Genomic DNA, 22,553 nt, shown 5'->3' with positions numbered 1-22,553 from the left:
AAACAGCCCTACAGGTAATATGAAGAACATGTGTTTTTGATTTTGGGGTGAACTGTCACTTTTTTTCTCAACATTTTTTTTAAAACAAGAGTCTCCGACTGGGACAACACCCTGGCACTCTGTATTCGACAGCTAATCAAACATCATAGTTCGCCTTTATGCTACATTTAAATGAAATACTGATGCTGGAAGAGAGCAGCAGCCAGCAGAGACTTGCTCTGGCTCTGCAGCATGTTGTGAAGGAGAAGAATCTGGTTTAAAGCTGAGCTGTGTGCCAGGCTGACGTCCTAATGCACTCCGTATGTGGAATGTGATCTGCGCGCCCAGAACTCATTTCGGTCCAATGCAACACTTGCTGCAGTTTCCATTTTGCTGAATAGTTGTTTGGTTGTTAGGATTTTGGAAGATACTTTAGTTTAGCATATGGACGTTTACGTAAGGAGATTTGGCTCAAACAGGACTGATACCTGCAGAGTTTGAGTTTAAGTTCCAGGAAAAACAGAATACTTTTACCTCTTAAAGTAACCGCTAGTAGAGTTTCGTCTGCTGTGAGTCAGTCAAAATATGTAGATCACAGTTATAAGGCTCGACTTTGATACACCAGGTTTAATACAAGACTTTATTAATTGCATATTCCAAACAGGGTCAACAAACCAATAATAATTCCACATAAAAGACCCCGACTTTAAAGCTGCAATAGGAGGGTTCAGTGAGGGGTTATTACCAAGACTCAAACACATGCACAAAGACTTGGATTGGTCCTTTGGTCAAACTAACTAATATGGAAAACAAAACATGTTTGAGGCCACAGATGATACTTCAGCTGACAACCTCAGCGTAAAAAATCCCAACCTTTAACAAAACCCTCAAAGAAAGTCTGAACACAGATTGAGGCTCGTACTGCCCTGGTGTACCGACGAGCAGCGGGATGTTAGTAATGTGATAAGTTCACTGTCACTCTTGCACAGTTAGCTGTAAGAAATGGTGCAGGAATCTGGCAGAAGCAATTTCATATTCCATGCATATTTCAAATAGAATGCTCTCTGAGGAGGGACAGTGTCATCTGGATTTCCAAAGCTGTGGTCACAAAAAGAGCCCTCTCTCACAAAGCAGGGCTGTATCTGCACATGTGTTGACAAGCATGTGTGTGTCTTTTACTGCATGTACTGCGAGTGTGTGTGAGCGTCAGGGCAGACAAGCCGCTGCCAACAAGTAATACAAATAGTGTACCATAACATAGAAGTCCTGAGATTCCCCCCCCCCCCATCCATAGTATCAGATGTGAAAGGCAAAAACAAGGCGACCTTGCTTATTAAGTGCTTCTGTGCAACTTTTTAGAGTCTGTAGCGTCTCTGTACAGAAAGTGTCAGAGTCCATCCAATCCTGAAGGAGCTGAAGTCAGGCTGTTGTGTTGCCAAGCAAACAGGAAGACAAACATGGCTCTTAATTCCAGAGGGATAACTCAAAAGAGAGGCTGTGCTTCCTGGAAGCGGGGCCCATCGTTATCTGGGCGAGACAGGAGGGCTGGAGGTGGGGGACTGCATCTTGCAGGGGCTGCTCAGGTCTCCGTTGTGGAGCTTCCATATCAGCTCCTCGTTCTCCATCGACAAACGTTTGTTCATCTTGGACTCCTTATGAAGGGACTCCTGCAGCACGGCCTGCTCCGTCGACAGCTGCCTGCAATGCATTGACACAACGGACGACTTAGAAAATACTCTGAAGAACAAATGTTTACAGGCGTGAAGCTCTCACTCGCAGCATCAAATCAAATCACTTATGGATCCTACTGAGGGTGCAATTCAAACATTTCTCAAACTGGAGTAAACAGTGCATTTGTTGGGGACACGTATGTGAGATTGAGTCAAAATAAACTACAGTACCATAAAACACAGGGCTCAGTGATTAACCCATTTGTGCCCAACTGAAATGTTGAATATGAATAATTAAAAAATAAATCAGTCAACCTGTTTGAAAAGGGAGTTTTCCTTTTGTTAGACTTCATTTACCTTGTGAGCACATGGGACAAGTGTTTTTTCTATACGTTTCATTTAGTAAAATCACTGCATGTCAGAAACTACAAGGAGCACAATCAAGTATTTGGAATCTTCGACAGTTTTTCCTCATTAAAAAATAAAGGGTGAGTCTTCATGTGATCTAAAAAAGTCAACGTTCTGTTAGATATTTGCCAAAGTCTGTCTGTACCAGATTTCAGGACTTTGGACAAATCAGAACAAAAGTTGTGGCATTTTCCTCATCATACTAAATATAGTCTTTGGGCACAAATGGGTTAATAGTTTTTGGAAAATAAAGCAGGTATAATATTGCTAACATATAAAAGATAATGCGTGGCACAGAGGAGCTTGCACTTAACGAATGAAGTCATTGAAATGTTCAATGAAGCCCCTCACCAGCCGTCTGGTTTCCATCACTACACGTGAGTTCTTACGGGGAACTCTTACCTCGACAGTGAATAATGTATTTCCATGCGGGCTCTCAGGTCCTCATTCTCCTGCTGGACCTTCTTAATGCTCTCGTCCAACTTCACATTTTTCTCTGTCTGGAAAGAGAAAAACAACACATGACTCACTCATTCTGTGGATTGTTTTATGCCAGTTGGTTTGCTTGTCCCAGCAATCATGATCATGTGCCTCAGGTCTCACCAGCTTGTCTATCTCCATCAGCTTCTTCTCCTGCTGGTGGAGCTGTTTGTTTTTTATTTCCAGCACCACTTTGAGGCTCTCTAGCTCCTGCTCCAGATACAGGGTGTGCGAGTCCTTCTGCAGGGGCAAAAAAGTAGAGCCAAGATGTTCGGGGACCGTCAAAGACTTCAAAGAGTTCAGCCAGCCTTGTAAATGTCATGTGGCCATGAATCCAGAAGCACGCAACAGAGGGCGCCATGCATCACTTACATATTCATCTCTGCTCTGGGCTCAATGAGGCTTAATGACAAATATTGTGTTCTGTATTAAGGTAGTGTTTAAACTACTCCTTGTCCTTTTTAACTACAAGTATGTAATATTAAGCTGTTGCTAATGCAGCTCTTATTATGCATCTATTAATAGCAGATGTAGAGTGGCAGGATAATGTGAGGTAGTTACCTTAATGACTACTGTGCCAGGGCAGAATGCTGAGGACACGAGGAGCCACTTCACACTGATGAAGAGCCTCATCCTCACTACAGCAGCACTCAGGGAAAATTAAATCCTCACTCTGGGCAGTGTTGTAGCCAACAGAGTTTAACCCACTCCTGTTCAGTTTCACGAGGTAAAGAATGGTTAATTGATCTAATAGACAACTCTTAAAAAAATTGGTATTTTAACCACTTTGAAAAAAAGTTGCTCCGATATCCTTAGGGGACAAACAAAACTGCAAAACTAATATATATTAATATTATTTTACAGAGCACAATTTGAGATTAGTCCTGATCATAACGGAATTTTAACCCTTTAAATGCCAGTTTGTTTTCAAAACGCTAGGTTGTTTTTTGTCTGGGATGTCAATGATTAGCAACATCATTCATTTTGATGCATCTTTTTAGTGTGTGCACAGGAAACCAGGAAAATAGCATGTATGTATTGCAAAGGGAAAATATGAGAAACTCTGGTGGAAAATAGTAAAAAATACAATTTTGAAGCCAGTGCTCTGAATGTAAAGCCTGATATAATAGAAAGACTGATTGTGGGCTGTTGGGAGTTTCTCTCTGGTAATCATTGGCTAAATGGTTTTTGTTTGGAGGCAAGCAACACTGGAGTCACGAGATGTCTCTAAAGTGGAGCTCTGCTATAATAAGCGCACAGATACGAGTACCTGACTCTTTTCGGCCAGCTGTTTCCTCCTGTTCTCTTTGGCAGTGAGCTTCTCAATCAGGTCATTGTTCTCCACAGTCAGCCCTTCAATCTGTCCCTGTGGATGTACGCAGCACAACAAGTCACTGAGGGAACTTTTTACACACTGGTTCGTCAATTCACAAGTTATCCATATGTCATCACATAATGTTTGTGTGAAGTTATTTGATAAAAAGGGGAAAAGAAGAAGTTATGCTTACAGATAGAGCGGCTCCCGTCTCTTTTAAACTTGTGTCCAAAGACTGCAGCTCCTGATTGTGGACTTTGCTGAGCTCTAAAAGGAGTTTTATGACATCAGAAATATTTCAGAAAACTCAAACTGTACAACAAAGTATCGACACTAACCACAGTTTTATGTTCTGATGCAATACAAAAATGCACACGTGCATTTAGTAACTGAGGTAAAATGTCAAAAGTTAACAAAAAGCCAAGGATTTCTCAGATTACAGAATGGATGTAGTTTCATTCATTTGGTCAAATACTGTTCACTCACCTTCCAGTGACGTTTCACACTGCTGTTTAACAGACTGCAGCTGCTCTGCATGGCTGCTCTCTAGTTTCAGCTTCATGGCTTCATGATTGGCTTCAAGCTCTCCCATCTTTAAAAAGCACACAGGATAGACTTAATATCTAAAGGCATAACTCATCCTAAGGCATTACTTAAAAGATGTGTTAGTTATTTACTCATGAAGCACAGAGAAGTTCAAACAAACACATTTTAAACATGTTTCAATGAACGTCCTCCACTGTTGTCTGAGCCTCTACAGAGAACAGCTTTACATTAAAAGAAGAAAAAGAGTCTATAAATTAAAACGCAGTAGGATACTCAGAGGCAACAATAACAAATTCAGTCATTTTGGCAGAATATATTTGTGTCACTTTTAATGCCACAGTGATTCATTGAGAGGCATTCTGGGTGCCACTTTGATTAAGGCTGATAAATACCAATCACAGGCAGTTTCATTTTGTTTGGTAAAAGTTCTTCACTTCAGAAGTAAAGAGGAGTCTGTGTGACATCCGAATTTCAAATATTATTTTCATAATAGAAAGCCCTGACCCTAACCTGGGTATATTATTAGCGGGGTAGCCGATAGTTTTCCTTTTTCGCTTTTTTCCTCTTTACTGTTTTATGCAATTAACAGTCTGTTTTACAAAATTAGAATGCTAGGACATAAAGTTGATTACATCAGCATTGTTATTACAAAAGCCTAGTCATTAGTTAAAATCAATGTATTAAGGCTACTGAAGGTCTGCACAACTAATTAAAATTCTATAATACAAATCATCATCAAAAAGGTGGAGTGTGGACAAACCTGCTGTTGCATGAGAGTCCTGCACTTGTCAGTCTCCTCGTGGAAGGTGAGCTGGACTTTGTCCCACTTCGTCTGGTAGAAGGCCTGCACTCTCTGCTCCACCTCGACCAGATCCTGCTGGTGCTGCTCCTGCAGCTTGTGCACAGCATCCTCCAGAGCAGCACACAACTCATCCTTCTCCTTCTCCAGACGTTCAGATGAATGGACGGAGCAAACTGGAAATTAAAAAGTGGAAGGTCAGTATTTTGTCTTTGTAAAAAGGGGTGACAGGTGCATGGCGTTCTGTGGTTGTATGCAGCTGTGTACACTGTAATATTCATTGAAATAGGGCAGAGGAAAATGTGTATTAGTAACCGCTTGTGTAACAAATGAGATGCGTCCAGTGTTCAGCAGAGTTGATGTAAATGTGCGACACTAAATGTGCTCCAAAAAGGAATGGAAAAACTGACTTTGAGGGAAGGGTCCTCTTGCACTTGACTGCATATGCCAACTGCACTGCAGTTATTTATAGGCAGAAGAAGATTAGTCTCTAAATTCTTTCTCAATATCTTGAAATCTGTAAACCAGTCTCACTATTTCTCAACTGTTCCCATTGCCAAGTGTTTATATCTGCTCTGGAGTGGGTGACAGTGACACACTCCATAACCTGTCTCCAGTTTAAGTGCTTGTGCAAAAACACAGCTGATACCCAGCAGTTGGTGTTGCCAGCCGACGTGAACTTAAACTCACTAGTAAAGTCACACAGACAGTTAAAAAGACAGCTGTGCAGAACAAGAGCGTCTGCCGTCATGTTAAGCAGGTTATTTTCTGTCAAAGGTTTGGTCTCAAATATATTGTTTGACAATAAACCACGACTACTTGGAACTTGAGACTCTGCATGACTTCAAAAGAGGGCGTAATACAATCCTGAACCCAGATGTTGCTCTGCTACAACATGTGTGGCAGGTATATTCACTGCCCTCACAAACCATCATGTACTATTCCCTGATACAGTATAAACCCTGCACTTCATGAGCATGTAGATTCACCTTAGTGAGTGGGATAACAGCAGCAGATCCAGGAACAGTGGCAAAGCTAACATGGAGACAATCCATCAGGCTTTGGCATGTACAGCTCAACAAACCATGTGCAACTGAGATCTGGTCATATGAGCCTTTCTAGTCCAAATCCACCCCACAAAAACACATCTTGGCTCAGACAGTTAATCTAAAGTTAGCTGCATTTTGGCCCACCTTCAGCAGGGGGACGGGGTTTGGAAGAGTCTCAGATGCTGAAAGAAGTAGATCCCTCAGATATAATTTTCCATGAGGAATGATAAAAGGGGGTGTGGTTGTATAACAATTTTGGCTGTGGCCCAAGAATGTAATTTATTGCTGTATGAGGCGTGACATCACTGTAAGCAGGCAGGGAGACAGTCTGAACTAAAAGCGGACTTATAAATGTGTCTGGACTTCCAAACATCTTTTACTACAAATACAAAAAGGTCCATCTGCGGGCAGTGTAGGAAAGAATGTGTTAATGCACAGATATAACATCGCTCAACCTATAAGAGCAGTCATGAGGAAGTCCCGAGGCTGTGAGGGAGGGGAGGAGCCCCAACACTACAGCTGCCATAAGTAAAAGAGTGTGAGAGGGATGAAAGCTGGTGTGTGAGCACGCAAGTGCCTGTACATGCAAAGCTATTGTGTGTGGCAACATGGGTCCTTGTCTCGAAGCCTTCACAAGGCCTCAGGTGGTGTGGCATTCCACCACTGGGGGCCCCTGCGGTGTGGGGTCAGAGGTCAGCCTGCCACTCCCTGGGGAAAGGGCTGACACCATACTATTCAGCAACACTTAAAGGCCTTGACAAATAGAAATGCGATTTTCAGTGGAGACAAAGCAATTAACAAGTGGAGGAAGAACCACAGGGGGATCTATGTGGTGGACACACACCATACATGAACGGTAATATTTGATCCATGAAACAGTTTTGACACCAGTTCCTTCAAATAAGTAATGTTAACCAATCACGGCACACACCACTTCAAGGCACAGCACTGAGCCATTTCATTATTATTAAATGTAATAAAGATTAAACTGCATAACTGCAGTCCAGAGGAATTTGTGCAATGCAATGTGTGACTAAATTCATCAATGCAGAATAACGCCTAACCGATGCTATGAACTTCTAAATTAAAGCACACATGACTCTATAACTGCATTAGACACAGCAACAATATAAGTGAACCATGTAAACGACCAAATAGGCATGATGAAACAACATTATCTATACAAACATGATCCAAGACATTTCCTGACTTGTCATCTTAACTGAACAATCAAAAAGGACACAAACGCATCAGAAAGGGGAACTGAAAGCAGACCCTGTACCAGGAGTGTGTACTTTGGTGATAACAACTTTAAACACAGCTGGTGCGTAACCAAGGTGACCTCACTTACCCAGCTCTCCTTGAAGGTTGACCAGCTCCTGGGACAGATCTCTGCACTGCCTTGTGGCTTCATCACGCTGCAGAGAGAGAAACAAATGTAAACAGTCATAAACATGCTCACGAGGATGTCAATGCAGTTTTTTTAAAAGCTTAAATCAACACAGTTCAGATCACAAATAAGCAATGCCAGCATTATGAATGTGAAAGATTATTCACTATATGAAGGAAGGTTCTGTGAGGGCAACACCCTGACAGAAATTCCTTGTCCTTCCAGGATACGAGTTTGACTGACAAATGCTAATACATTAACAGCAGCAAGGGAGGGAGATGAATGAAAATAGACATTCAACTCGTGTTTTCAGTTTGCCTCACATGCCTCTGTCTGCCTTTACTTCTGCGTTTGACTCAGTTTTGCAGTACAGAGGAGGCTGCGCTGTAGCTGCAGTCCTCCTCCAGACTCCTAACTGACGCATTCAAATCCAAAAACTGTTTACCTCTCGTTCAATACCATCTCTCTGCTGTGTAACATAAACAGCCTGAAACAGTAAACAGCACACAGCCAGCATAATACAATTATGAACCTGAGACAAAATAGCCCAGTAAGACAAGCTGAACATCACTTCACTGATCAGTTTACAAAAGCAAATATAGTCCCCCCCACTGTCCAGCTATAGCCCAGATCTGAATCTATTCCTCACTGCAGAGTAGAACAATGTAGAAGCCAGTTACCCTCTCTGCAGCGCAGGCAGCCCCAAGGCACGCTCTGCTGCCAGAACAGCCCATGATCCAGCCTCAGTCTGAGGCTTGGTAGCCAGAGTCTGCCCCCCCCGAGCTATGAAGACCCAGAACTCCAGGACAAACGGCGGTCCAGGTGGACGCACCACCTCCGCACACCTCCTCCCAGACTGCTCTGACTACATCTGAGGCAAGACTGAAAAAGCCGCTTCACTGGCTGTGGAGAGTGACTGCAGAGTGCATTACCGTATTACACCTAAAAACACAAAAGGGGCAGGCTGCAGTGTGCATAAGAACAGCCTCCTCACCAGCGAGGTGGGGTCACTTTAAGGCAGCACTAAAAGGCAGCCAGAGTAGAGCAAATAGATAAATTGTACAGAGCTGCCTGACATAGGGCTGATGGAGCAGGACTTGTGTAGTGACCTTCCCAGGGGATACATGTTGAGGCTTCATTACCACCATCCCCCACCACTCATCCAAAACCTGCATTAAATCATCCCCTCACCCCTCTGCATCACAAGCTTCTGTGCAGCTAGTGGTTTCATGGGTACGATCTCTCCATTACGAGATGATATCATGCTGAGACGGATCACTTTTCCAGCTTCTGTGAAGAGTCTTTACAGTCAAAGTATAGAATTAAAGAAAATGATGTCACTTGTTGACTCACTACATTAGTAATCATTCCTCGGACTGCATTACAAACAGCACATCTCAACCATCTTTCCAACTCAGTTGATAAAGCCTAGGTTTCTTTAAAGGGACATCTAGCTGGGTGCAAAGAGTAGACATGTCCCCTGTGTATATCAATATACCACCATGTCAGGTGTAGAATAACACTTGATGGTAGAGAGATCAATGACTAACTGCTTGAGATCAAGTTACAAATGCCAAGAAATATTGTGACTATCAGAAAGCAAGTGAAGTGAGATTATAAATGTGGCGCTCGCATTCCTCCACAACATGTTTCACAGCATTTGCTCTTTGAGAGAAGGTATGTCAAACCCGGTCCAGTGCTTACACACGCCATCCAAATAGATGATAAGAAACAGGGCTCTGCCCTCGCTTAGTGTTTGGCTGCTGTTCATCATAACCATATCAAGTCAACAGCTGGGACATTCTCACACTATGGTGCTAAGGAGCTGCTGCCTCCTCTTCTTGGCGAGTGGCCACCAGATTCCATTACACACTACATGCACACAACACTTGTCCATTAACACACATCTGTTAGTGTGTACTGAATTGATGTCTTGATATTAAATGCAAGTTGTGTGTGTTTTATGTACTGAAGATCTTAGTGTCCACTGGAATTATTGGTTCCAATAGAGGACTGAAAAGAAGCAGGACGTGCTGTAGCTAAAGTCGAGTTAGCTGCTGTTCTATGAGAGAAGATCAAACATGTTGTGTTTTTAATATTTGCAATCAGTTTCACAACCCTGCCACCCAAACATGGGATACGAGTCAGACAACAGTGACTGCAGATCACACACTGTCTTATATACCAGCTGTCACATTACATGGGCCAGAATGCCATACATTTAGACACATTTCTCTCCAGCTTTGTTTTGTATGGCATATATCCATCCACCAAAACTCTCCACACTATTCTCAAAAAATAAGTTACTACTGGCTTTCTAATGCCTGGAATGTGCACTCAAGCTACCACAGGCAAACATGTTGATGGCTCATGGATGATGGTTTCCAAGGCTCCTAAACATCTACGGAGCGAAAGTCTTTCCACCTTTTCGATCAGTAGGGCAGTGCAACTGGCAGCAGTAATGATGACACAACAGTACTCACTGAAGCTCACCGAGACTAAAATTGGATTGATATGAACTCTGTCACAACTGTAACTATCCAGAGCAATGCAACAAGGGATCTGTCTGGTGTCAAACTCTGGAGCAAGGCAGGAGTAAAGGGAGTTGCTGTAATCTAGGCCAAAGGAAATAAATGCATGAGGGACTTTCTGTATTATGACTGAATTAAGTAGTGGTTAACTTTTCGAAGAAGTTCAAGTGCACAACCACGCTCACACATCTGTTCAATTCTCGTTAACGAACATCCCCATGTTTCATGTTAGAAGCAAAGGTACCGTTTTTCCTTTGCTCTGAGTCCCTGTGTTGCTTGGTAATACATTACATAACGTAGCACATTGCTTGCAAAGAACAGCTTGTTGAAAGAACTTAGGAACACTTTGATGGAGCCACTTCTCACTTCACAGCAGCAACAAGTATATGATCCTCACCCACAAACACTGCTAATGTGTGTGATGGAGCGCTCCACTAAGCTGGAAGCACCACAGCTACAGTAGGGTCTGAAATAGGGTCACCCTTTTCCTCTGCAACACCCTGGTGCCCTGTAAATCTACTGAGTCTGCAGCACAGGGGTGCTAAAGTGAAAAAGATTTATGTGGTCAAGCAAGTTATTTTTACAACCCACTACATGTGCATTTAATGCATTCGGCCTCAATGCCCTGTGCTGATGTGTCAGAGGGGTAGCAACAATGTCAGATAAGGTCCAGTGGATTGCAAAGCATGGATGGCAAGTTCAGTGGCGTCTAGAGGAAAGTCCTGGTAGACCCGATGTCTGCCTCTTGTGCTAGTGTTCATTTAGTCAACTATCTTTTTTATTTAGTCTTAGTCCCGTGTCAAATGTCCTCGTCAGTTTTGACCATAATCAGTCATCCCATTTTATTTAGCAGCACAGGAAACAGAACTGCTGCATTGAAAATAAATAAAGTATAATATTGAATCTCTTTTTTTGTCAACGAAAACTAGAGAGAGATTTTGGTAAAGCTTATATTTTTCAATCTACATTTTTATCATATTTTTTCCCTTCAACAATATTGCAGGTTGATATAGTCAGTAAGCGTTTAATGACGTTGGTGCCGTTTCTTCAGCGTTTCGTCATGGAAAAGGCAGTTGACGAACATATTGAGTAATAGTTTTCATTAATGAAATTAACTCTTTGCGCTACTGAATGACATGAAACCCAAAGTACTTACAAATTCATTTACAAACACCTAACAAGTAAGCGAGAAAAATAAGCATTTATTGATTTTATACATCATCTTTTGATACTAGCAGGAGGGTTAGAAGGGGAAATGCACTGACTGATGGGTCTATCAAGTGTTTTTTCAATAATAACCTATGAAGTTTATCAGTGTGCTGATCGTATGCTTGTTGATGTTGATGTTTAACAGTCAATGCAACAGCACAAAGTCACATTTCAAATATATCATTAATCGCCTCTGGACATCAGGCAACGCATCACTGTTTGAAATGAACAGCACTGAACCACAAGACTCTTTGTTATACATGTAACACAGTGTATGGGTTCTCACTAAAATATATCTCAATTCAATTTTTGTGAAGTAAAGACAGGGAGCTGAGTGGGAGACACTTAATATCATCTGATGTCTTAAATGTATATTTGGATGGTACATTACAGTTGTTTCACTCAATCAACACATATGGTGTGAAAAGATTTGACAAGGGCACATCTAAAGTTAACCAGAGACTGAAATAGCTTGTGACATTTTATGTACTCAAACAGGGCATCTGCTTTGTTGCTCTGGGTTTACAGGAAACCTATAGATATAAATCTTTATTGACTGAATTGGGTCAGTTGAATTAAATGGTATAATTCACTCATCGTAGCTTGTAGAGCTTCTGATGCATATACTTAATAGAGTCAAAGCATCAAGTCATAATTTTGCTTTGATAACAACTAAATGAGGGAGTACAGTGGTTTGTGTCGGGTGGAGGGGAGCCGATAGCATAAGCCTGTTTGTACTACGCAAAGATTAATCCCTTGGGGCATCCAGTTCCTGGAAGCCAATCACATGGCACTGCTATTAAAAACAGTTCAAACATCCATATTTTAAAAAGGCCCTCGTGCTTGCCTACCTGGATAACCTAAACATCTATGAAGGGTACAACTGAAAGACTCTTAGTGAGCTTTTAGATCCAAGCCAGAATAAGTGCAGTTCTATTGTTCAAATCAAAGAACACATCATGCTGCAATAAAGATTAATTATTAAAAATGAGCAAACCTTCTCTTTGACACAGGATTGCTTCAGTTGTTCAGTGTATGAAAACAACAGGACTGTTTTGAGTTGGACAGCTTCCAAGTATATCTATGTGCAGCCCTTCATACCCTTACAATCACCCCCAGGCTGTTTGTATAAATAGAAATGCAATGTGGTTTGCAACACACAGGATTTAATGTGTAGTTATGTCAAAGATAAATTCAGACTTTGAATCACAAAATGCAAATGTAGATGAAGGAGGTGTTATCTTAAAAGAATTGAGATCAAGACGATCATTTCTGTCTTTTACCAACGTGGCTTTTTTTAACCCGTATGTTGAGTACTTTTAACTGTTTATCCAATTATAAACAGTTAAGAGAGTAAATAAAAGTAAAGTAATCATAGATTTCTGAATTGTATTCCGGGAAGGGATGGGTAACTATACTCTTATTGGTTCTTTACTAAATCATGTTTAATATACAATTGTTAAAAGAATAAATTCAGAACAGGATTAGATTTTATTTATATTTCAAATAAAACAAACAATTCTAGAGCAGCAACAGTTATGTTTCGCTGTATAAACTCAATTATATCTCACTGTATAGGTATGGGTTATTTTCCACTGATTCCTTCTTTGTAACGGGCAACTTAGTGCGATAACATGTGGACCACACTCCAATACCAACCATCACAAACTAACCTTCTCCAGAAGTAAATATAACGGTTATAAGATGAAACAGGTTATCTAAAAAAGATGTCTCTGTATCTTTCTCTGAATAAAAGGTCAGTGATACTGCAAGCCGCATCTTCACGATTTCTCCTTTTTCTATTAGATAATTTGCCAGGAAAATAATTTAAAGCCTCCATGCCGTTTAAATACAAAATAAATTCCTGTCATTAATAAAATATTCCTACCTCAGCCAAAGTTTGCTGCAGAACGATGGCGACGGCCTCAAATCTGCAGTTACTCGCTGCCAGGAGTCCTCTGAGCTGCTGGATGCTCTGGTCCTTTCTCCCGCCCTCTGCGACACTCGCTGGCACCACATCTGGAGGTCTGTTACGCTGGTTTGGTTGGGACGCTTGCGGCTGACGGTGCTGCGGGCGGGAGCCGGCCTTGGGTTTGTTTTTGTCCACTGTGAAAGAATGTGTGTTGAGTGTCGTGACAATGTTGATCATCATCATACCTCCTCCATAACCGGTACAGCTGGTCTGACAGCAGCACCCCTATACCCTCCTGTCAGGAGCATGCAGCAAGCTCCAGTGTCAAAGCCTCAAATATTTCTGCATTCTGTCCAATGAGCCAGCCTGATGATTCCCAGCGCTTCTCCTCCGACAGCAGACATAAAAATGGATCCTCAATGCTATTAATTTTCCATAAATACATCACCCCCATACACTAGCTACCATCAATACTTTGTGTACTCTGCAACACTGAGGAATCAGATGAGGAACACAAAACTAACAGAAACTGACTACCACCGAGTGTTAGAGTGGACACGAAGGAAGAAAACAACTGATCATTGATATTTAATACCTGTGTGTTTATGAGGACACTGCAGTGCGTGCTATGTAACACAGCAGTGAGAGTAGCCCAAGGAATATAGTGTACCACCAGGGAGTGGACTATACTGTACCACCAGTGGTACAGTATGGTACGGTGGGGCTACTCAGCTCTGTCTGCAGTTTTAGAGGACAGCGGTTAGAGCCAATTAAGATGAATAGTCAAACACAAATGTTGACATGGTTGCAAGTGAATTTGAAACAGTAAAACCAATGATAAATGAACTTAAACAAAAAAGGTATAGTTGATAGTTGTACTCCTATACTTTACTATGTAGGCCAAACCCAGCACATGAAGCGTTTATAATCATGTCCTTTATGAACCATAAAACCTGGAGCATATTCAAGGTAAATTTAGATGCACTGAGCAGGGAATCATTTTAACCCAGACATCCCAGAACTACAAGGCACTCAGAGACACAGACCTCTACCAAGGCCGTTTTCATAAATGAAAAACAATGCATTTATCCGCCGTGATTCGGATCCGCTCCAAACTTTAATTGGGTTCTACCTTGGCCCATGCTACATCCTTCGTCCAAGTTTCATGAAAATCGAGAGACAGTAGTTTTTCAGTAATTCTGTTGACAAACAGACGAAACTGAAAACATGACCTCCTTGGCGGAGGTAATAACACCACATGCAAAAGAATGCTGTATTTACATGGATGTCTTTCAAAATAAGACCCTGCAGTTTCTAGTGGTAGAGAAGGTATTTAATCTAACAAGCCTACAGCTGATCCAGGAGCTGCAGAGCGGACAGCCCTGGCCTGACCGGGGCAACATAACACTGCATAGAGAATAACACTGCAGGCTGGCAAGGCCAACACTGTTGTGATGTACAGAGAAGGTAAACAGACTCAAAGACCAAGCTGTGGAGTCACAGCAACTAAAGTCTTCTATGTGAGAACAGGAAAATAAAAATACAGATCCAGTTTCAACCGATTAATTATATTTTTGCATTCATGCCAGACTTGAGTTTACACAGCTCCGTGTCCGGATGTGCAGTTCACTTCAAAACTAGTTTCTCCCTCTGTGTGTCTCGCAGCCAAAGTAAACTGTTCAGCATAAAAGACGGGCACAGCCTTCAAGACAAACAAAACAAGACACACACACACACACACCTTACTATAGCATTTAAGTTCATTTTTAGAATGTTTTCACTTCTAATGCAGTCCAACAGCTTTACATACGTCTTGGAGCTCATACTTCAGCACGGTTGGGCTTTTATTATCTGTGAAATGGGGGACGCAGATCATTCAAAACCACAAACAAACGATTTCTCCTCGAATCTACATAGCATTATTTTTACGCTATATTTTTCTTTTACATCATGTTCAGTACATTAGTACAGCACACGAAATGTCGGAATAGGAAACTTTTTTCTGACACTGATCCAAACAAATAGGTGAGCTGTGCTGCTCAGCTTTCAATTATGTTGATGACGCTGCAGTTCACTAAAGCCAAGAAGGGTTTCTTTAAATTAGGATGCCCTCTGCTGGCTGTGCAAAGAACACAAGGATTCATTTGTCTATATCAGTGGTTCTCAACCTTTTTTGGGCCAGCCCCCCCCCTATCCATTATCCAGGTCCAAGTAGCATAATAACATTTAAAAAAAAATATATATATTATATTATTAAACAAATGTTTTGTTGTTTTTACCTTCAATTGCCCTGATACACCATGTACCCAGGGAGCCCCCCAACGGAACCCTGTGTTTTATTTTATATAAATATATAGCGCCAAATGGGCTCTTAAATAAACTAAACGCTTATGCTACTTTCGCGAACAAACGAGGAGAAAGAAGAAGAGAACTACAAAGGGCAAAAAACTCAAAAATCCAACACATTAATTATAAATGGAGCGACGTCTACTCAGGCGAAAATATCCGCGTTTTTTTAAACACACAGCCTGAATCAGCAGCAGTGATGCAGGTGTTAGCTCTGCTGGTGTTAGCTCTGCTGGTGTTAGCTCTGCTGGTGTTAGCTCTGCTGGTGTTAGCTCTGCTGGTGTTAGCTCTGCTGGTGTTAGCTCTGCTGGTGTTAGCTCTGCTGGTGTTAGCTCTGCTGGTGTTAGCTCTGCTGGTGTTAGCTCTGCTGGTGTTAGCTCTGCTGCTACGAGCAGCCAGAGTGTAGCTCGTCTGCTGCTGGTCCAAGTCCTCGTCCACACAAACACTGGCCTTTTACTTCCACAAAGAAATAATTGTTCGTCAATTTCTCCTGGAACATTCCGCATCCACCTTTCTCTTTGTTACACTAGTCATGCTGCGTTCGCTGATGTCAATGACAGTTTAATATTGAAGTTTTTTGACATGACGTGACCACGTGATGACACGTTCCGCTCGTGTTGTGTTCAAGGAGTTCAGTCGCCGGTTATATTCTATATCTGACTAGATTTGGATACATTTTTTGGGAGTAGATTTTTTGCATGTTTATGAATTACCTCGCAGGCCGTACACACAAACGCCCCCCAAAGACACGTGAACTCCCCCCCTTTCTAAAATATTGCTTCCAGCGCCCCCCGACATCCTCTGAACGGCCCTGAACTGGGGGGGTGCTACCGCCCCTGTTGAGAACCCCTGGTCTATATGATGGTGTAACCAAGAGGTTGTGAAAATAAGTAGTTGAGTTAATAAGTAGCGTGTGATTCTCTTATTAATGTGATGGTGTGTAATTACAGCTGCAGGATACGAAAATATGAGATAATGTAATTTAATAATATAAAATAAAACATTAAAGTGTACTCAGTTCTGCCCCAGGGTGCAATATCGCAGTCTTTCCCGATGCGCAAGTTGACATTACGATGATACGATGATATATTGCGCGGACCCATCTTTTTCCTAAATTTATTCTTTTAAACTTGTAGCAAAAACTGAGTTACGGCTTTTCTTGTCTTCCTGGTACAATTAAAGAAAAATGGTGGTATCCCTGTTCGCTGATGCCACTATTAACATGTCCATATAAAGAGGAACTGGCAGAAAGATCTTCACATATTGTTTATTTCCCCCCAGCCTTCATCTTGTGCTCGTTTCCAAGACCAGAAGTGGACATCATGCGACACTGAATCTAAAAATAAATACAAAAACATGCTCTCACCTCATTAAATAATTCAAAATGGTTCAGAGATTCTTATGGTGAATAAAATTAAACGGAAATTCAGTCTAATTTTCAGGCTGCAAAAGAGAATCCTGTATTTGTTTCATTTGGACAAATCATTTCTTGAGGGCTGCAGTGTAATTCTCACAAAACAGAAAATATATATTCACTAAATATAGTCTAGAAGTTCAGATATCTGGCTTTATTATCCCATATTTTTAACAGTAATGTGGCTTTTGTTTTCCATAAAACACACAAATCTGCACTTTCATTTGAATTTGACGTTATATAAGCACTTAAGCCATCTCTCCCTTTGACTGCAGTTCCATGGCAACTGAGGACCTGCAGCTATTTTCATCAAAGAGTCTGAACACAGACTTCATGACACATGTTGGCTTCTTCATTTCATAAGTGTTCCCACGCTCAAAGATGTATATAATGTACCAATTCTACTTGTACACTTGTACATCAAATACTGAGTGATTTAGTGACTCCGCAGCAGAGTGCTCTGCCGCTGCAAGGAGATATCACACCATAGCACAAAGCATGATGGGAGAGGAGACCCTTCACAATCAGGCACTTGTTACAGTGGTCGGTTTACACAATACCAGACAATAATGCTAACATTCACTGGACACTTGTTTTATCTGATCATTGGGACACTTTACGATGACTTGTTTTGAAGTAAACTAATAATGATTTCCTTTGTTTAAATAAGACATGATACCATATTTGGTCATAACCTTTCAAAAACAGAAGGAAAATACTCTAAATAATGTGGAACAGTCCTGTTCGAAAATCACAACAAGGTTCCCTTTGCCGACCTAGAAACCAAGAACCAAAATAACCTTGGTTCATCTCAGGGTGAAACAGGAGTACAGGGTGTCACAGTGAGCACGAGAGCAAGACGAAGTGCATTATGACAGTCATAGAAAAAGGTTGCCTCAAATACAAGCAGTCTTGAAATGTCAATATGATTTTTAAAAAAGGAGACCATTCTGATGCTTTGTTTAAATACAATTATTCCTGAATTTAAGATTCCCCATTCTACAACACTTTGGCTCAGCGTGATATGTTTTGGTGACCAAGGTAGGTAATGAAAGGTGAACCTCCTGCTTTGCTAGTAAATAGCCACGCTAAAAATAGATTTCAGAAACAGCTAGGGCTACGTGAGAGACACACACTGGGAGGCATGACTTAAATATTACAGCACAGAGACATAATAACCATTATAATGTTGGTAAAAATATTTAGTACTGAAATAACTGACAGACCTGCTTGGAAAACCACCGTGTTCTTCCTGCATCCTGACAGCAGCTGAAGGTTTCGGAGTAAACCCTTGGCTGTCAGACGCACGTGGATGTTCGACAAGGAGAGCTTCGGAGACCATAACATCTCTCAAAAATAAGGCAGGATGGCCAATGTTTTAGCCACCAAGAAAAAAACCGAAAGAAAAAAAAAAACGAAGTAGAAGCTTGATGCTAGCTATGAACCACATAACATGGTGTGCCTCAGTGTATGATGCCTCAGGTGATGAACTGACAGGCAACATATACATACATACATCAATAAGAAATGGCAGTAAGAGTAAAACCGCTGAGAGGGGCTTGAAAAAAAGTGAAGGCACCCAGTTCAGCATGGCAGTTCTCCCAAATCACAATTAATTCCCAGCTGTAATAGCTGGAAGATACAGAGAAGGTTAAAGGCTGGCCAGCGGTTTGTGGCACAGCCTGATAGATGTGATTGGGGCAGGAAAAAAAAATTAAATCCCTTAATCCTCTTGGTAAAGCCCGGCTTCATCTATTCACCAAATACATGAATCTCTCACTGCAGAGCAAAACAGCATATCCAGGCTTAATGATGGCGGTGCTGTGGCAGAGCCAGGATGTTAGGAAGAGAGCAGAGGGGGTGGGGCGGGGTGGGAGGAGCTAACAGCAGAACTGCAGCCAATGGTAATTTAATCCGGCCCCCCACTCTGCCTCTCGTTTACTCTCTTTCCCCGTGTCCCCAGCAGTGGGATTGCAAGAGACAGATTTGCCGTGCCATGGTTTTGAGTGATGAGCAGCTTGGCTGGCACAGCGCTCTGAGAAAATGTGTCCTCAGCTATGACTGTGAAACATATTTAATCCAAGACTCAAAACGTTGTGCTGACTAAATGAGTGTTCTACATTGCAGCATGTTTTTCATCTTGTTTCTGAAAAACTGTAAGCTTAACTGGGCTGCAGCAACACTGTAGAGCACACCAATATGCATCAAGCATTGAATGTGAGCACCAGAGAGCAACAAAGGTAAAAAAAACAAAACTTTTTGGTGCGATAATGTTGATAGGAAACAGATGTGGCCATTGATACACAACATGGCTGGTTTCACAAAGATAGACTTTGACTACTGCCTAGATCAAACTAATAGACTTCAGATACGACTAAATTCATCTGTTGCAAAAGGTTTCTAGTTCTTGACTATATCAAGTAGCACTAATTTACAATGAAACTTAAGACGTTTTAACCCAAAAAACATGACTGACTGACTGATCATGTCAAACCGCTGAAATCGGTTCAGAAGACTTCAACATTTACTGCACACTTTGCTGTGGGAATTCTGCAAAAAGTGTAACGACACATAATACAGATGAGGTGTTGGGCATCTACGAGCAAAATTATTCTAGCCCCATATCTGATTTACTAAAGTACCACAAGTTTCTTCCACAAGCAGCATTAAGATACAAGTTCATCAGTATTTTCAGCTGAAGTAGAAGCACTCTGGATAAAAGCCACAATACACTTTCATCCCCTTCACTTTTATAGTTCCGGGTAAACTTTTCTTACTAAAACCTCTAAACATTGCTCTCTTACTGTCCTGCCACCAGATTTACAGGAGACGAGTTGACTAAAATATTTACATAATTATTTGAGTCACCTTCAATCATTAGCAGCAGCAGATTTGCATGCTGTAGTCAAAGCTGTACCCATCCAGGCGAGACAAACAGCAGTTGATCTGACGCATAGTGGAGCACGAACTGGCAACTGACCACAAACAGCTAGAACTAATAACGTTTGCGAACGTTTGCGAGTGTTCAACTGAAAAACAAAGATGTGTGTGTGTTAGAGATGTGAGCTCACATGGTCCAGTGTTTTTCCCAGAGGTTGTTGTGATGAGTATCGCTTTCAGCACAGCAGCTTTGAATGGGGATGGTTTATGTGCAGCTCCTCCAGAAACTGTTGAACAAGTAAAAAAGTGCTGGTTAAATACTACAAAAGTATTTTGAAGATTAATAACCAACACAACCACAACTAGGTAAATACAATTATTCTTTGTTATTTTAATAAAGTGCTTGAATATACTCAATACAAAAATCAAATGAATCAGATTAACAAAGGCTGATGTTAGTCTGACCATTAATTATGAAAAACTTTACCATAGCAAAAGGTAGCAAATATAGAATTACATTTCTAAACGATGGCTGAATAAATATTCAGCATGTAGAACAAATATTTGTCCTCAGAGCTAAACTGACTAAAACATCCAGAAGCTCTTTCATTCAAAACGTGACCATCAATACCGCAATTATGATTCCACTTCCAGTCTCACTTACTTCTCCAAAGCTTTCTATCTTTTCCATTAAACACAGCTAACAAAGGGATGATACAAAAACGATAGGATCCAACGAGAAGGCATGTCAAGAGTGTGAGATCACAGTTGGATGCTGCATTGCGCTGTAGCATTAAAGAAGAGCTGTTGAAAACATGAGCTGGAAATTCAGTCCAAGTGCAGCTTCGAGGTCCTGAGTAACCGGCCATTTGTTTTCATTTAAAGATTAGGAAAAAAATAGGTTGACTGCTCCTTTTCTGCCCATCAGTTGTGCGTCTACTCGCTCTCCTCCGGGCAACGCTGTGTGAACTAGAGTGGAATAGAACCCGTTGCCATGACAACCACACAAGGGGTCCCCGGTTTGGAAAATAGGTCCACTCAGCCAATCAGTGACCTGCATGCTGTTGATGCTGCTGTGAGGAATAGAGCCCACAGTTGTCTTTACACAACACACCAGTAATAAAATACTGTACGAACACATCAGAACCGCTCGACGCTCAGCAGCGACACAGAACGAGTCGCTGGCACCGGACTGGAGTTCAGCTCATTCATATATGGTTTGATTGCTTTAAAAAGATGTTTACTTTTTCAATTTGTTTTTATTTGAGCATGTTGACAAATATACATATACATACAAATAGGTCGCTATATGCTCTTTTATTTTTTTATCATATGTATAAAAATAACTAATAACAAAATACAAAAGAAAAAAGAACCCCCACACCCCCATCCCACCAGTGCTCTACTGGGTTGATGTAAAGGAGAATTTCAATTGTACATCGCTGTAAGATTGAGAGGTGACCAAACATTGTCAGAATATAGAAGCTTATTCATAAGAGTTTGTCTTATTCTTTCTAAATTAAGTGCGTTTGTGAGGTCACTTCGCCACATCTTTGTAGTGAGGACTTTAAAATAAATGTCACAATGTTTTTAAGATGCCAAGCTCCTGTATCTAGGCAGATGTGGGGGTATTTAAATCAGACACAGTTCAGCCCCAGGGATATTTACATCCAAGCCTAGACCTGAAGTGGGTCACCATTCAGAAAACCATCCCCTCCATGTCCAGATGTGTTCTTAAAAAGCACATTGAACACCATGGCCTGATCTTGGAAAACACCTGCATGAAACTGATTTTATACCTTTACTAAATACTACTAAAATACTATACTAATACTAATACTATGTAAATCCTTGTTGGGCATAATATGTGTACTCCCAGCACCTTCACTCTGCTCAGTGTGAACACCGGCCTCAGTAAGGCTCCTGGATGGCCTCGGGATCATGCGTGGTAGTCTAGAAGTAGAAGTTGGGGGAGGGCCCATGAGAGAGGGCCGAGTGGGAGTATAAGGAGGTCGGAATCCATTCAGTTGAGGCTTTGTGCTTGCTGTTGCTGCACTTCCAACGGATGGCTCTCCTGCCTGCACTCTCTGACTGCCTGGGATGCAATAAAGCACAAACAAATATCAGAGGTCAGCAGCATGAGCCGTTTTATTAAAGGACAAATGCACATACTGAGCTTGGTCATGAGTACAAATGTGGGCAGTAAGAATGTCCACAGAGCTTCCAGATGGGCCAAATCAGGCATAATAAACCAGCCAATATCTACAACATTACTAAATCCTATTCATGGGATATTCGTCTGTAAGAAACTACAGAAAACTAATAAAACATCACATTTAAAAGCTTAGAAAACAATGTATATTGATTAATGAAAGTCCCAAACATCTCATCTAAATGTTATATTTAATATAGAAATTGTACAAATCTTACCGGCATGCATCTTACTCATTACAGCAAACATGTCAAATATGATCAAAAACAAACAAACAAAAAATGTTGCAGTTTAAGCAAAATAATGCATCCCGTGAAGGGTCCCTGTAGCCGGAGCATGAGAAGGTTACTGCTTTTTTTTTTTTACTGTGCTCAGAGCGCTTGTTCAATCATTGTTTTCTCACTATTGGTGAG

At 41.3% G+C, this 22,553-nt stretch overlaps 1 protein-coding gene across 2 annotated transcripts in view; it reads right to left on the bottom strand.

Annotated features, from left to right (window-relative positions):
• Positions 1-598: 598 nt before the first annotated feature.
• Positions 599-22,553, bottom strand: part of mtus1a (microtubule associated tumor suppressor 1a) — a 29,869-nt gene continuing 7,914 nt past the window's right edge. The window contains exons 4-14 of one of the 2 annotated variants that reach the window (XM_029441254.1): positions 21,811-22,023; positions 20,120-20,215; positions 13,265-13,482; positions 7,598-7,664; positions 5,159-5,373; positions 4,339-4,444; positions 4,046-4,119; positions 3,808-3,903; positions 2,661-2,777; positions 2,460-2,557; positions 599-1,677 (exon numbers count right to left, since the gene is read on the bottom strand). In XM_029441254.1, the coding sequence (XP_029297114.1) occupies positions 1,503-1,677; positions 2,460-2,557; positions 2,661-2,777; positions 3,808-3,903; positions 4,046-4,119; positions 4,339-4,444; positions 5,159-5,373; positions 7,598-7,664; positions 13,265-13,482; positions 20,120-20,215; positions 21,811-22,023 (1,475 nt within the window). In that variant the 3' untranslated portion in view covers positions 599-1,502. Of the gene's footprint in view, positions 1,678-2,459; positions 2,558-2,660; positions 2,778-3,807; positions 3,904-4,045; positions 4,120-4,338; positions 4,445-5,158; positions 5,374-7,597; positions 7,665-13,264; positions 13,483-18,274; positions 18,846-20,119; positions 20,216-21,810; positions 22,024-22,553 lie in introns of those variants that run through there. The other variant, XM_029441255.1, reaches the window with a different exon arrangement.

Source organism: Cottoperca gobio, chromosome 10 (assembly GCF_900634415.1).
Source record: "Cottoperca gobio chromosome 10, fCotGob3.1, whole genome shotgun sequence".
In the NCBI taxonomy this organism is placed as follows: Eukaryota; Metazoa; Chordata; class Actinopteri; order Perciformes; family Bovichtidae; genus Cottoperca; species Cottoperca gobio.
This window is presented reverse-complemented; position numbering and strand designations above follow the sequence as displayed.